This window comes from Pan paniscus, chromosome 5 (genome assembly GCF_029289425.2).
Source record: "Pan paniscus chromosome 5, NHGRI_mPanPan1-v2.0_pri, whole genome shotgun sequence".
Classification (NCBI taxonomy): domain Eukaryota; kingdom Metazoa; phylum Chordata; class Mammalia; order Primates; family Hominidae; genus Pan; species Pan paniscus.
Window position 1 is genome coordinate 128524268 of NC_073254.2, and position 16943 is coordinate 128541210.

At 42.4% G+C, this 16943-nt stretch overlaps 1 protein-coding gene and 1 long non-coding RNA gene across 3 annotated transcripts in view; one reads left to right on the forward strand and one right to left on the reverse strand.

Annotated features, from left to right (window-relative positions):
• AFG1L (AFG1 like ATPase) overlaps positions 1-16212 on the forward strand; it is a 237570-nt gene extending 221358 nt beyond the window's left edge. The window contains exons 12-14 of one of the 2 annotated variants that reach the window (XM_024929329.4): positions 1734-1847; positions 4335-4459; positions 5340-7586. In XM_024929329.4, the coding sequence (XP_024785097.1) occupies positions 1734-1847; positions 4335-4459; positions 5340-5376 (276 nt within the window). In that variant the 3' untranslated portion in view covers positions 5377-7586. Of the gene's footprint in view, positions 1-1733; positions 1848-4334 lie in introns of both variants that reach the window. The other variant, XM_024929330.4, reaches the window with a different exon arrangement.
• Positions 1-16943, reverse strand: part of LOC117980664 (uncharacterized) — a 93227-nt gene that overhangs the window by 51636 nt on the left and 24648 nt on the right. The window lies entirely within an intron of this gene.

Below are 16943 nucleotides of genomic sequence, written 5' to 3' on the forward strand. Positions count from 1 at the left end.
ACACCAGTTAGAATGGTGATCATTAAAAAGTCAGGAAACAACAGGTGCTAGAGAGGATGTGGAGAAATAGGAACACTTTACACTGTTGGTGGGACTGTAAACTAGTTCAACCATTGTGGAAGTCAGTGTGGCAATTCCTCAGGGATCTAGAACTAGAAATACCATTTGACCCAGGCATCCCATTACTGGGTATACATCCAAAGGATGATAAATCATGCTGCTATAAAGACACATGCACACGTATGTTTATTGTGGCACTATTCACAATAGCAAAGACTTGGAACCAACCCAAATGTCCAACAATGATAGACTGGATTAAGAAAATGTGGCACATGTACACCATGGAATACTATGCCGCCATAAAAAATGAGTTCATGCCCTTTGTAGGGACATGGATGAAGCTGGAAACCATCATTCTCAGCAAACTATGGCAAGGACAAAAAACCAAACACCGCATGTTCTCACTCATAGGTGGAAATTGAACAATGAGAACACATGGACACAGGAAGGGGAACTTCACACACCGGGGCTTGTTGTGGGGTGGGGGGAGGGGGGAGGGATAGCATTAGGAGATATACCTAACGTTAAATGACGAGTTAATGGGTGCAGCACACCAACATGGCACATGTATACATATGTAACAAACCTGCAGGTTGTGCACGTGTACCCTAAAACTTAAAGTATAATAATAAAAAAAAGAATATGTTTTGTATTTAAACTAGTGGATATAAAAAATATAAAAGCTGTTTCCAATATATGATCACATATGAACACTCATTCAAATACTTATGTAATCAAGAGATATTAATGTAAATCTTAGTCTTTTTGAAGAATGTCCTAGCAGGATGCTGAGATAATAAATGTAGGTTCTGGACACTCACTGGCCTAATTAGAATAGCAATGCACTGAACTTAGCAGTCTGCTGTGCAGCAAAAGCGTAACTAACCTCTTTACAGTGTCCCTGGGCAGCGTCTTAGGTGCACAGACCAGCTCCAAACAGCCAGGTATAAATGTCAACATCACAGTGTAATCATCTTAGTCAGTATGTGGTGCTATAACAAAATACCATGGTCTGGGTAATTTATAAATAATAGGAATTTATTTCTTCCAGTTCTGGGAGGTCTGAGATCAAGGAGCCAGCAGGTTTGGGTGTTTGGTGAGGGCTATTATCTGCTTTGTTGCCAGCAGAGGGCACAAATGTTGTTCTCACATGGTGGAAGGAATGGAAGGCAAAAAGTGGTGAACTCCCTCCATCAAATCCTGTATAAAGGCACCGAATCCCATGCATGAAGGCAGAGCCTCATGACTCAATCATATCCTAGAGGCCACACCTCTTAATCCTGTTGCATTGTGGAGTAAGTTTCAGCATGAATTTTGGATGGAACAAAAACATTCAAACCAGAGCAGTAATGGCAAAAGCATTGGACTAAGAACTGAAGATCTGGGCTGACATCTTGAGCTGAGTCCTCTCCAGCCCTGAAGTCTCCCAATAAACCTTTGTGCCCTACTTCACAGGGTGGTATGAGTTGTGTGGAAATATTCTGAAAAGTACTATGCAGTTTTAAAACACTGCTTTAAAGAGATAAACAATTAGGGGGAAAAAATGGACGTCTTAAAAGCAAAGATCCAAGCTCCTGTATGTGAAAAACAGACTTTTATTTTGTGAGATTTTTCTTACCTTCAACTTGTGAAATGTAAAGAGTAACACATTTACCCATTTTCTTCTATTTCAGGTGCGTATAATTTGCTCTGCGTCGACTCCTATATCAAGCTTATTTTTGCATCAACATCATGATAGTGAGTTGGAGCAAAGCAGAATACTGATGGATGATTTGGGGCTGAGCCAGGTAGGCGATATTAACATAATCTCTTTTTATTATAAAACAGCTTAATTGTTTTTGGTTTGATGCATGGCTACATTTTGAAGAAGAAATGCAGTGTATAGTTAACCATTGATTGGCGCTTCTTGTATAAGCCCATGTAGCAAATTTATCATTCTCAATATCACTGAATATAGAAAATTATAAACTTACAGTGGAAGGAACCTTAGTGGTCATGTAGTTCAGTGCTCCATTTTGCATGTGATAAAAATGAAGCCCACGGAGGTGGACTAAGGTGCCCACAGTCACACTGCTGAATAATGGCAGGCCAGAGCTGGATGCCAAACCACCTGTGCCCGGTTCTGGGCTTGCTCTGCTATACCATGCTGCCCTTTCTGGGTATCTTTCTAAATGATTGCTGGATTTGTAGAGTGCATGATACAGTATCCAAGCATGTAGGCTGGCTAGTCCAGGACCATGGAGTGCCTAGCAAGGCCCCAGGCTTGAAAAGAAATCCCTAACTAATCTCTCAACCTCCATTCTGCAAACATTTATGGAGTACCTGTGGGTGCCAGGCTCTGAGGACACTCTGTAGGGAACAAACAGATGCTAGCCCAGTTCTCCTGGAGCTTGGAGTCTGGTGATTCACCCCAGGCCAACTAGAAGTGACTTTGCGTTTTCTTCTTCTATAAGAACGTTACGGGATGTGTTTCTCAACTATCGACAACTGAAATATTAGTCAAAAGTTTACAACTATCAACACTCACTCCATGAGGGGAGCCCAATTCTTCCAGCCCCACAGGTGAAAGACCTCTGGAACAAGGAAACAATTCCTTATCAACCTGAATAGAAATGAGGCATTTTCAGGAGTTTGGGAGAACGAGGCCAATTTAAAAAGTGAACTTTCCAATATGGTGACTTAAACCTATGTGTATGTCTTAGTCTGCTATAACAAAACACCATGAACTGGGTAGCTTACAGACAACAGAAATTTATTTCTAACAGTTCTGGAGGCTGGGAAGTCCAAGATCAGGGTGCCAGATTTGGCATCTGATGAAGGCCCACTTCCTAGTTCCTAAGCCTCTGTCTTTTCTGTATAAACCTCACATGGTGGAAGGGGTGATGGATCTCTCTGGGGCATGTTTTATAAAGGCATTAATCCCATTCATGAGGGCTCCACCCACAAGACCTAATCATCTCCCAAAGGCTCCACCTCCAATACCATCACCTTATGGGTTAGGATTTCAGCATATGAATTTTGGATGTACATAAACACTCAGATCTAACCTAGAACAGTTTCATCCTGAAACCATCCCCCTGCGCCTGGTCCATGGAAAAATTGTCTTCCACGAAACTGGCCCCTGTTGCCAAAAGGTTGGTAAAGTTTACATCATTGGCTCTTAAAACTTTTTTCCCCTAGGCTGGTGCAATGGGTCATTCCTATAATCCTAGCACTTTGGGAGGCCGAGGTGGGCAGACTGCTTTGAGCTCAGGAGTTCAAGACCAGCCTGGGCAACATGGTGAAACCCCCATTTCTACAAAAAATAAAAAATAAAATAAAAAAATTAGCCGGGTGTGGTGGCACACACCTGTAATCCTAGCTACTGGGGAGGCTGAGGCAGGAAGATCACTTGAACCCAAAAGGCAGAGGTTGCAGTGAGGCAAGATGGCACCACTGCACTCCAGCCTGGGTGACAGAGTGAGACCCTATCTCAAATTCCCCTAGGATCAAGAAAAAATAAGCTCAGCAGACAGAGCCAATCATGCATGAAGAAATCAGGGAATGTGATCTCAGGGTCATGAAGGTTCACAATGGATCAGTGGAGAAGATGGACTTAGGAATCTAGAATTTTTCTCTGAAAAAGCATACTAGCAAACCCCTAAGGAAAGAGAAAAATTCCAAGCCCACTTAGTGGCCATGAGTCTGTGTTGGTATCACCAGTCTGGGGTTACCAGCCTCACAGAGACAGAGTTTCCCAATTTGGTCCTAGATGGTGGGATCAGTTGTCCCAGCAGCTGAAGACTAAAAACAGCCCTGCCTTTCAGCCCTGGCTTTTAGATCCCAGGCACATTCTCCAGAACCCAGACCCACTGCTCATTTGCATTTGCTCTCCTTTAGTCATTGGTTGGATTGGAAAAGGCTCTCCAGAGGTTTGTCCTTAGGGCCTCCCCCTTAGGCACTGGGACCCTGTCTGGAGGCCTACACCAGCCTCTTTCTAGCTTCTCAGAACTACTGGTTTTTTTTTTTTGCCATTACTTATTTCTGGTGTACACTTTTGGAGAAAGTTTTCCCTTTTAAGTTTTCTCTCTGATAATTTGATGTGTTTACTGCCTATCAGTTTAAATTGGTTGACTCTCTAGTCTCATTTAAGAGATTGTATATGGAAAAAAAAAGTTATAAAAAAAGGCATAATCTAAACCGGTAAGCCTAAAAAGTTTTTTTAAACCTATACTTAGGTTCTGTAAATTTTCATTTGTGATAGCTTTATTTTAATTTCTTTGTTTTATAACCAGGATTCAGCAGAAGGACTCTCCATGTTTACCGGAGAAGAGGAAATCTTTGCATTTCAGCGCACAATTTCCCGACTCACGGAAATGCAGACTGAACAGTACTGGAACGAAGGAGACAGAACCAAGAAGTAACTGCCACTTTTGCATAAATAAAACTCTAGACAAATGGTTAACGCAGGCAGAACTCCTTATTGTGGGACTTGAAGGAATCATTTCCTCATCATTAATTATGCACTTTGTCCTCTGGACCATTTTAATCTAAAATTGCTCTCAAGGATCTAGTGGATTAGTAAGTTAAACACTTAACATTTTTTAGGTCTGCTTTTTCTTATTTGGCCTTATTTCTGCACCATGAAATTAAAATCATCTCATTCCTGAAGATGAATGTAGGACCAGACATTTTAGCTTCACATTAAACCACCTGAATGAACCTTGAATGCACAAGTAAATGCAAGACGTCTGGATACCTTCAAGCTTTGGCTGCATGGTGGTGGCATGTTAGAAATACATCTTTTATAATGGGGGAAGAATGCCCTATGTTTCAATTCAAAACAAAGACAGTTTTCCAATCTGATATAAACTAAAAGGGATAATGTTTTAGAATATGGGCTTATATGTGGTTTTTTTTTTTGGTTATGAATTACAGTAAATCTCCCAGGCCTTCAGATTTCTACATAATGGAAGAATATGTTTTTAACCCTGAGATCAAGTTTAGTAGGCAGGACTTGATCTCAAGTGGTCACAAAGTTTTCTAAAAAAAAATAGAAAATTATGATGGGATCAAATAAGGAGCAAGTGTCAAATTCCAGCCAACAGGCAGATCTGCAGGCAGAGCTACAAACTCTGCAGTCAGGAATGGGGACCAGTGAGAGAGTATGGGCGGGGGGGTGGGTGTCAGAGTCGTAGGCACTCCAACAGCAGAGGAGACTCCCGCTCACATGAGGCCAGCCGTACCCCAGTGGACAGCAGGCTCCTTCCCACTGTTGTAGACACTTGCTCTCCTTGCAGCATGCTGCCCCCGCCCTTGCCGCCAACTCTGCCGTGAGATGGACCTAATAGGAAATAGGAAAGAACGCCTGACAAGCCTGCTTCACAGGAAATCTGATTTGTCCTTCACTGAGCTCATCTTTTGCTTCTTTGAGTAAAACCTGGCTTTACTAACTATTGTCACAAAGTGGATCTTCGGCTGTGGATGAGTGTGAAAAACAGAAAAAATATAAAATCCACAAAATCTTGTGAAAATTAAGCATTTGGGGGAAGGTAAGGCATAGGTGAGTCAGTCCAATGAATACAATGGTCAACATAAGTAAGCTCTTTGAACCTATTTATTTTCTATTTATTATTATTTTTATTTTTTATATCTTGGCCACTCTAGCCATCTCCTGGCAGGGGTAGTGTGGCACAGCATGGCCCTATTTAATTTCTTAGTCAATAATCCATCACATAGTCTCTTTTAGATATTAACCTAATTAAGGCAAGCAGGTAGATGGATGAGTACCCAAGCCGAGAGAAGAGTTTAAATCAAGCCTTCTATAAATGAAATGTGGTTTAAAGATATTTTTATTGAAGTGAAACACAGTAATTTCAAAGAGGTTATGTAATAGGAAGAAAGGATGGGAAATAACCACTTTGTGCTGGATTGAATGCTATATATTTACATTAGCTCAGTTAAAAAAAATAGTCTTAGAAAGTGAATATTATAACCCCTGTTTAAAAATAAGAAAACTGAGTCTTGGGAAAGTTAAGTAGCTTGACCTGAGATTCACAGTTTACAACTACAAAACTCATATACTATATTTTATACCACACTGTCTCTTACTCTTACTATTTAAAAAAAAGAGATTGTTTTAAAAATTGATTCATTTAACTCAGTGAATGAAGTTGAAGATAAATTTACAACAGAACCATTGATTTGAACTCAGTGAATATAAAATGTTTAACTTTATTCTTTAGATCTTAGCTTTTTACTTTTCACATTCCTTTGGTAATTATTCTGTATCTTAATTTTTAAAAAAATCATGTGAATGGACAGACAGATAGATGGACAGTATGACCGATAGACAGACCTGTCCCTGAGTGTGAGTGTATGTAGAAGAGTCCCCCTGTCAAGTTATGTTATAAAAGTTCATCTGAGGTCAGATATTGGGAATAAAGTTTCATTTTTCCATTGAAACAATCACATAATGTTAGTTGGGGTGCTGGTCAAACGCATAGAAGCCTATGTAATTCTCAGTGTAGCTTCCCTATAATGTCATTTTGGTACGAAAGAACTTAAACCCTGAGAAAAAAACTGTAGCTCAGTCTCCACCTAAGTAACTGGAGCATGTGCCCACTTCTGTGCCCCCAATCCGCAATCTCCTTGCCCAGTTCCAGGGGCCTGCTGGGATTGGCTGCAGTGGAAGAGGCTCTTTGAGCTGGGAGAAGGGTTTATGCAGAAAGTGGGGCTAGAAGGCTTTGGCTGGATCTCTGGAGGGGAGGGAGTTCCATGGTGGCTGGAAATCTCCAAAGTTGGTTTCATAAAATAGCATGCAAGAAAAAAACCCAAGTCTTCAAGAATAGCCATCACTAGGAAACAGTATGGTAGCTCTACTAAAAGAAAAGTAATGCCAACATGAAAAACAACCCCTAGATTGGAGAGCAACATTTCACTTTGTATGTCTTTCTTCTGAGCCCTGCCCCTATTATATTCTCAGCATTCCAGTCTTTCTCCATAGAAGTCTCTCAGCAAATGCTCTTTTTTTGAAATGCTTTAAATGTATACTTTGAGACAGAGGTTTGAGCTGAGTACTGCTGTGGAAAGCTCCTGCTGAATTCAAAACACAGACGGGGGGGATGTCTTTAGAGTCAGGAGAAAACATCATGTGCCAAGGGTGCTCTCCAAACTGATGACTAGTTCCCAGACTTAACAGAGGTCAAGCGGAGAAAAAGGAAAACTTTCTTTAGAGAAGAAAAACAAAAATCTTATCACTTCTCATATTTCTTTAGGCAGTGTATGAGCTTATTTGCTGATATCACTAATCCTGAGATGAAAAACAGGATGGACCTAAGTAATTTTTAACCTATTTCTGAGGCCAAAAAGACTGTAGTATTATTTTAATCAAATTTATGCATTTTCAGTGGGACTTCAAATTTTAATAATAAGGCAATACTTTTATCTTCTTAAAGTATATTTCCTGTACTTATAAGTGTGCAAATGACATAATTTTAAAATTAGTTGGAATATTGAAAAAAATTAAAATTTCACTTGTAAAATAAGTGGATGTGCTTATATCCATTTATTTATTTAAGAAACACATGATGTTTTCTGTGTCCTGGGCATGGTTCTATATGCTTTATAAATAAACTCTTTTGATCCATATAACAGTCTTATGAGATAGGTGCCATTATAATCATTTTATAGACAGGGAAGCTGAGACACAGAAAACAGCTAAAACAGATTAATGAATTGCTAAGATATAACCGAAGTCAATAAAATTAGCAAAGTGCTAACGTATTAAATTTTCCATTTCATTGCCTCTGTCCTGAAAACAGTATTGCTGGTCCAAGTAACTTGAACCTACACTTGACGGCTGCTTTATCTGAGATTAAAAACATGCAGAAGGATTGGGCGCCTGGGTCCCTGACATTTGGGTTCCTGATCAGTTACGGGAATCTGTCTTGCAGCAAGTCTGTAAGTTACCTTTATTAGATTTACTAATCTCAAAAGAAGTCACTTGCTGGTAGGAAAGGATTTTCTTTGGAAATGAGTTTATAACTTCTTTTACAGTCAGAATTAAGATGAATGTTCCCTATTGGCATATAGCAGTTCATTTTTCTGGAACAGAAAATTACAAATGTTAAAATCTGCCCTCTTGTCGAGTGTCTACTGACTCAGTCCAGCAGCTCACTAGGACCCTCACATCTGTTGCCCTAGCTGGTCATTTGGTCCAGTCAAACATGCCTGTCCACTGGCCTTTCGTCTGTGCTGCGTGGAGCCATCAGTCTGTCTTACCTGCTTGCCTAGGGGGCTTTCCGGATGTCGTCCCGAGAATTTTCCTGTCTCAGGGCTGTACTTTCTGGGTTCCCGGTGGTTGATTGCTGGTCTCTAATGATGCAGTGGGAAGGGCTTGAGATCTGGCATTGGAAAATTCAGTTCTGCTAATTATTGTTTTGTGACCTCGACCAAGATAGTGCTCTGAGCCTCAGTTGTGTCATCTTATAAATGGGAATCATAATGCCCATTTCATAGAGTTACTATGAGGATTGTTGGTGAAAAGCGCTTTGCAAATGGCAAAGGATTAAACGAACATCAGTTATTATTGATACTAATGATTATGATCATAAATCCTACTTTCTGCTTTGTGTTATAGCCTTTTGAGGAATGCAAAACAGAAGACACATTCCAACCCACTGGTTTCTAACAGAAGGGAAAAGATACGCATTAAATGGCTAGACACCAAGAGCACACGGGTCTGGCTTAATGAGATGCTGGAGAAGATTGTTAAATTCAAATCCATGTTTTCAGGATTAATACAGAAAATGAATTGTTGCTTGTTTGGTGAACATCAAAGATTTCCCAGAAAGAGGGCACCATCTTGTGGTCAGTAGGATGAACTGACAGGAGAAAAAAAAAAAAAGGCCAGTGGTTCTCAAGGCTACACATTCCTAGGCCTAGGTCCACCTCCAGGGTCAGGTATGGTGGGTCAGATGTGGGGGCCCAGCATCAGCACTTGTTAATGTTCCTTGTAAGATTCTAAGGTGCAGCAGGGTTGATCACCGCCAATCAGGCAGGCCGTGGAGCTCTTGCCTGTGACTACACAGCCGGTACGCACAGAGAGCCCTGCCTGCAGCTGGGTCCTGACTCTGGGCGCCTGATGCAGAGACCACGGCACTTTCCAGGGAGCAGAGGCTGTTGCTATGATTCCTGGAGCCCAGGTCATCAGCACACTGGCACACACAAAGTCACCTCCCAGAGCCCACCCCTCTCCTCCCTGGGGACCAAGGCTCCTCTGCCTTTCTTCTCCACCCACACTAACAACGTCAAAATAGGTAACCACGCAGCACTTCCTAGTTTAGAAAGCACTTTAGGAGGCCAAGGCGGAAGGATCGTTTGCTCCTACCATACTCGTCGTCCACAGCAAATTCTGCAAGGGAGATGCGATTATCCTACTACCCATGAGGAAACTGGGGCACTCGGAGGGTAAGTGGTTTCACAAGCATATCGAGTAAGCACATGTCTTCTGGATCCCAACCCTGTGCTCTGCAGCCCTTCTGGTAGTAGTAATAATAGTAGCCCCCATTTTAAAGTCATCGTGGGTCTTGAGGCTAGAACAGGAAAGATGTGGGTGTAGGGGTATGCACAAGGGTGTTGTTTTGCACAACCCCATATGTGATGGCAAAGAACTGGAATCAGTGGTTGGCAAACTTTGAAATATTTAATCTTCACAATAATTGAGAGAGTGTCCTACTTTGTCACCCAGGCACAATCATGGCTCGCTGCAGCCTTGACCTCCTAGGCTCAAGTGATCCTTCCACCTCAGCCTCCTAAGTAGCTGGGACTACAGATATGCACCACCATGCTGAGCTAATTTTTAAAATTTTTTTAAAACCACAGATGGGCTCTGGCTATGTTGGCAGGGCTGGTCTCGAACTCCTGGGCTCAAGTGATCCTCCCACCTTGGCCTCCCAAAGTGCTGGAATTATAAGCATGAGCACCACGTTTGGCCCCACTTTCCACTTTCAAAATGCTTGCAGACCCCAAAGAGCTTTTATGTGGGTGGGATATATAATCACCAGTATTAGAAATCAAACAGAAATTGTTAGATATTTAATTCATTTAAAAATAACAATAAGCACATGAAATATTACCTAAATAGCATTATGAAAAGTAACAGCATTTCCAAAACAAAAAACAAGTTAGTGAGAAAAGTGGCATTGTTTTAAATTTTTGCCAATGTCTGGTTTAGTAAAATACAGACAGATTCTCATACCTGCCTCTGCATTCAATCTGTTGGAATATCACACATCATGTAGCTCCTGAAAAAATCAACTGTGTGCATGTGGGAGAATGAGTGAGAAAGGTAAATAATGTCTTAGTGGTTTTATGGAAAATGACTTTGACCTCATGGACTCACTAAGAGTCACAGGTCCCTCAAGGGTCCCTGGACCACCCTTGGACAAGGCTGAGTTTATTGCTAATGGGATGAAGGATTCCCATGTGCCCACTGGAGCCCACTGTTAAGAGCTGGTATTGGCAACCGGAGTGGAGAGAGGGTGCTAAGCATGGGAAGGGTGGGGCCAAGCTGGATGGGAATTTGAATACAGGAGAAGATGGTAGCCAGTCTACCCATTGAGACCCCCTAGCCACTGCCTCATGTCATCCTTGTTGCTGCCTGCTGCTCTGAGCCCTAAGCACTTTGCCAGCCCAGCCCCAACCTTGCAACTCTCTTCTTTAGCTTCTCCTCCTGTGTCTCAGCTCCTCCTTCTCTGAAAGCTTCTGGTTCCTTTTCCTTTTCTCACCATCTAAGTTCTTTCTTGGATCCACATAAAAATGGTGATTATAAAAAACAACACCCAATATTATACAAAGTACTTTCACACATAACGTCTTTTTCACACTCTTTTCTTGATGTCCATAGCAACAAATACCAGCCGATGCCAGTTATTCTCAAGTGTGTCTTCCCATCCCTGACTCCACCAGTCTCCTGTTCTGTACTTCCAATTGCCTACTGGATCTCTCCTTTTGAATGTTGCTTAAACTCAGTGTGTCTCAAATAGTTACCCAACCCAATCCTCCACACTGAAATATCTTCTGGCAGTGCTACACCTTTTGCAATGATACTGTCTCAGGCACTCACACAGCTGCAGTACTCTAATACTTTGCCACTGGCCCCTTGGCAGTCGACAAGAGCCAGTGATGTTGGGAATAGAAAAGAAGGGATAGACATTAGAATCATGTTACATGATGGAGAAAGGGTTCAAGATAAGTATCAGTGCAGGACAGGACTTGGAGAATGGTTAGTTATTGGAATGAATGGCAAATCCAACAATCTGAAGACAGGAGCAGTTTGAGCAAAGGTGATCCCAGGACTTTCAGCCTGTCCTGCATGTTTCTACGGTTTCGTCTACAGTGACTGGATCAGTTCTGGAGTCTCCCAGTTCTCATTATCCACCTGGGGGCTGGGGATAAGACTCCAGAGAGTCCTAGGACAAGCTGGCCTTTGGGAATGCAGTAGATGGTTCTCATTTCTCTGATTCACTCTTTAATTTATTGAATAAACACTGTCAAGTGCTTCTTATGACAAGGCACTCTGCTAGATGCTATGTGGGACATAATGAAGTTTACAGCTTTAAAAAAAAAGTCATTATTTTGGCCAGGCACGATGGCTCACGCCTATAATCCCAACACTTTGGGAGGCCAAGGTTGGGGGATCACTTAAAGCCAGGAGTGAAAAGAAAGAAAAAAGAAAAAGAGTTATTATTTTAATAGGAGAATCTATAGGTTGGTTACATTGCTCCTTAAGGAAAAGTCAGCAATTTAAATCAAAATTAAAGCTTGAATCTCTAAAACTGGCTAACCTCATCTGGAACATGTGGCTCCCGCTTGCACCTAAGATCACCTTCTCCATTGTCTACCAGGCTAGCGTGAGCCACACCTGTTCAGTTTTCCAACTCTCAGCTAAGAGAAAGACTTCATTAATATTTGGAGGATACAGGCCGGGCACAGTGTCTCATACTTGTAATCCCAGCACTTTGGGAGGCTGAGGCAGGTGGATTGCTTGAGGCCAGGGGTTTAAGACCTGCCTGGCAAACATGGTGAAACCCCATATCCACAAAAAATATGAAAATTAGCCAGGCATGGTGGTTTGTGCCTGTAATCCCATCTTCTCGGGAGGCTGAGGCAGGAGAATCACTTAAATCCAGGAGGCGGAGGTTGTAGTGAGCCGAGACTGTGCCTTTGCACTCCAGCCTGGGCAACAGAATGAAACTCTCAAAAATATATATATATTTTGGGGAAACGATAATAAATTCAGAAAATACTTGGAATCTAGATGATATGGCTAATAAAATTTAATGTGATCATCTTCAGCATGAATCTCCACTTTGTTCTAGCTCTCCTTCCAGATTCCAGATACCTCTTCTATCCCCTCCACAAGACGATACTCACAGACATGCATATACCTCTGAGTGCTTCCTGGAAAGGGCAGAGTCCAAAAAGAAGCCTCTTCTCCATGACAGTCATTGCTAGAACTTGCCCATAACCAGTTCTCTCTTTCCAAGCACACAGGTGGGGTCACACTTTCTGCCCCCTTGGCAGTTAGGCAAGGCCATGTGATTATTTCTGAGCAGTTAGTTGGCAGTGAGTGGAAGTGATGTGACATGTGTCATTTCCAAGGTGAAGCTCTTACTAGCTGGCTTGAGAACTTTTAGATCTCTTTTCTTTTGCATGGAAAACCTGGAAATACCATGTTGAGACAGAGACACCCAAGATAAAATTGCCTGGAAGGCTGAGCCACCACATGAAAATGCCAAACTACCCATGGCAAATGCTGTGTGAGCAAGAAATAAAATTACATTCTGTTTTTTTCTTGGAGAAATAAGGGAAAAAATAAAAATAAATTACATTCTAATAAACCATGGAGACCTTTGGCGTTATTTGTTATGGCAGCATAATCCAGCTTGTCTTGGCTATGCACCAGACGGCCCGCAGGCCAGCCCCTTCGGGGTCTGTTTCTTGTCTGAGGACCTGACCCTTCCTTGGGAATTGACACTAAGAATGGCTGCTCTCCTTGGCTTCATCTCCAGACCCATGTGGCTTGTCTCTGGAGGGCTTAGCAATAGCAACACATCTCTCTATTGCCCCAAACCTCAACATTCACACATATGCTATAACTGCCCCAAGAAGAACCCCCCTGCATCCCTTAACTTTAAATACTGTCTTACTTGGGTTTTGTGTTTTTTGGGTCACAGTGAAAATATTAGGTAGACAGGTTTAAATGCATCCGATGACTGTAAACCCGACTTTGATACTCAAGTGGCCAAGAAAGCTGCTTCCAATTCTTTAGGGCTTGGACTTGAGCCGTCAGTTGTTTAAAACTCTAAGCAGATGCAAGTTATAAAAACCATTTGTTCACATATGAAGTCTGCATCCATAGAAAACCATTTTCAGAGTTGAAATCAATCTAACCAAAGAAGAATAGGCAGGGCATAAAATCAAGCAGTGCCAAGGCACATGCTTAACCTGACCCATAAGGAATCCAGCCTTTCATTCCTCCAGCAGGTGGGGATCCAGAGGCATCCTGAGAGAAGGGGCAGGTGGGAAGAACAGAGCACCATTAGGAGTCAGGAGTGTATCTGAGATCCTGTACTGCTACTAATCATATATAATCTCATGCACATAACTTTGGGTAAGTCACTTAATGTTACTCTTTGGGCCTCATCTAAGACCTTTATTTCTGTGAAGCTCTGATGATTTATAGTTTGATCAAACGGTGTATACAGATGGCCCATACACACACGAAAAGATGCTCAGTATCATGACTCATTAGGGAAATGCAAATCAAAATCACTGTGAGACACCACTTCACACTACTAGGATGGTTAGAATCAAAGAGATGGAGAATAAAAAAGGCTGGCAAGGATGTGAAGAAATTGGAACTCATATGCTGCTGATGAAAATGTAAAATGGTATAGCTTTGGAAAACAGTTTGGCAGCTCCTCAAAATATTAAGCATCTAGCAATTCTACTCCTAGATACCTATGGGAAATAAAAATATATATCCGCACAAGAACTTGTACATGAATGTTTGCAAAAGATTATTATATTAGCCCCAAAGTGAAAACCCAAATGTCCACTACCTGATGAATGGATAAACATGATGTGGCATTACATACAAAGTAGTAGTATCCAGCAACGAAAATGAAGTCCTGATACGTGCTGCTACAAGGATGGACCTTGAAAACATTATTCTCAGTGAAAGAAGCCAATCATGAAGGGCACACATATGTATGGCTCCATGTGTATGATATGTCAAGTAGGCAAATCTATAGCGATAAAGAGTAGGGCCTGGGGGTGAGGGCAGGAATGAGGAATAATTGCTAATGGGTACAAGATTTCTTTTAGGGGTAATGAAAACATCTGAAATTAGATTGTAGTGGTGATCGCACAACTCTGTGACTAGACTAAAACTTGCTGAACTGTGTGCCTTACATGGTTGGATTTTATGGTATGTGAATTATCAAGCTATTAAAAATAGTGTACAGGGCTGGGCACGATGACTCACGCCTGTAATCCCAGCACTTTGGGAGGCCGAGGCGGGCGGATCACTTAAGGCCAGGAGTTCAAGACCAGCCTCGCCAACATGGCAAAACCCTGTCTCTACTCAAAATACAAAAATTAGCTGGGCATGGTGGCGCACGTCTGTGATCTCAGCTACTCGGGAGGCTGAGGCACTAGAATTGCTTGAACCCAGGAGGTGGAGGCTGCAGTGAGCCGAGATCATGTCACTGCACTGCAGTCTGGGTGATAGAGTGAGACTCTGGCCAAAAAAAAAAAAAAAAAAAAAAGGTGTACAGATATTCACCATTCATTCATTCATTCATTCATTCATCATTTACTTGCTGTCTACTCTGTGCCAGGAGCCGGGCACACTGAGAATAATGAGACAAACTCCCTCACCATGACAGGCTTGTAATCTTTTAGGGACAACACACAGACATAATGTGGTGTCAAGGAAGAGCCTTGCCCAGGTATCCTGGGAAGACCAGGGCACTCAAGTCAGCCAGGAAATGTAGTAAAAGGCATAGAAAGGACCGAGGGACAAACACTGTGCTGGGGAGGAGAGATGCAGAATAACAAAACCCATCCCTAGTCTCCAGGAGATGAAAAGAGTTGAGAGAGTACCAGTGCAGGGCCGAGTGTCATCCATACAACGAGAAATTACAAAGTGCTCTGGCAATTCAGAAGAGGGAGCTATAATGAATGTTATTCTTCTGAATGTTCCGAGAGAAATTAGACATAATTTGGTCCTTCAAGACATAACAATTCCCCTTTAGAACCCAAAATTCAGGGTGCACAGTTTAAAAACTGCTGCTATCATCAAAATGTGTCCCTCATTTTGCACTAATAACCTATCACATTTTAACCAAACTTTGAAAAGGCAGAATATTAAATTCAATTGCTAAAGAAGTATCAGTTGATTTCTATTAATTAGAGCAACATAGTTTGTAGAATTAAAAATAATTGCTTATGCTTTTGTGGTACTGACATAATTAGATTTAACAGCACAAAAATAATGCTCAAGCCATGACAAAGCAACTTTAAGTCTGGGGCAAAATAGACAGCTGATGTATGGATGAGCTAAACTCCCACCTTACCATCACCACTTTGTAGCCCATAGTTGCATGTGGGGAATAAGGAAGAGAAGGGGCCAGGTGCAGTGGCTCATGCCTGTAATCCCAGCACTTGGGGAGGCCAAGGCAGGTGGATCACCTGAGCTCAAGAGTCCAGCCTGGGCAACACGGTAAAACCCTATCTCTACAAAAAATACAAAAATTAGCTGGGTGTGCTGGTGCACGCCTGTAATCCCAGCTACTCAGGAGGCTGAGGCAGGAGAATTGCTTGAGCCTGGGAGGTGGAAGTTGCAGTGAGCTGAGATGGCACCACTGCACTCCAGCCTGGGTGACAGAGCGAGACTCTTTATCAATGAAAGAAAGGAAGAGAGAGAGAGAGAGAGAGGAAGGAAGGGGAAGGGAGAAAGAAAAAGGAAGAGAGAAAGAGAGAGAGAGGAAGGAAGGGGAAGGGGAAGGGAGAAAGAGAAAAAAAGAAAGAGAAAGGAAAGGAAGGAAGGAAAAGAAAGAGGGAGGAAGGAAGGAAGGAAAGGAAGGAAGGAAGGAAAAGAAAGGGAGGGAGGAAGGAAGGAAAAGAAAGAGGGAGGAAGGAAGGAAGGAAAGGAAGGAAGGAAGGAAAGGAAGGAAGGAAGGAAAAGAAGGAGGGAGGAAGGAAAGGAAGGAAGGAAAGAAAGAAAGAAAAGAAAAGGAAAGAAAGAAAAGAAAAAAGATGAAGAAAGAAGAGAGAGAGAGAGAAAGAGGAAGGAAGAGAGGATTTGCTGTGGTGGTTGGGAGGGGACTCCTTCATGGAGATGGAGAAGGAGCAGGCAGAATATTGGCACTCAGAGCTCTTGTCATAGCATAAGTTAGAGGGCCCCACGGCAACCTGATGACAGCTAAAGGCAGGTCCCTCTTCTTGCTGTGACCCAGGGCACCGTCCTTATTCAGACTGAACTGAATCTGCAGCCTGTGTGTGCTCTCTAGACCCACCTTGACGCTTGGTTTGGGGAAGGCTTTCTCCTCCAAGGCTCTGGTTTGTCCCCAGTTTGTGCCACTGAGTTTCAGTCCCCTTCAACTGTGCCTGAAGGCTAGAATTTATGCCCCAGGGGGCAGGGGCCAGGGAGGGTGTCCTCAGCCTGTTCTTTACTTGACAGCCTGCATCTGCCCCTATTTACATCCTCTGCAGAGCCAAACCTGCTTTCTGTGTTCATTCATTCTTTCCAAGCTCCACATGTGGCAGAAGGGTCTGGACTGGGATCAAGAGAGGCCGGCTAGGTTCTCAGCTCCATGATAGGCAAACCCCAG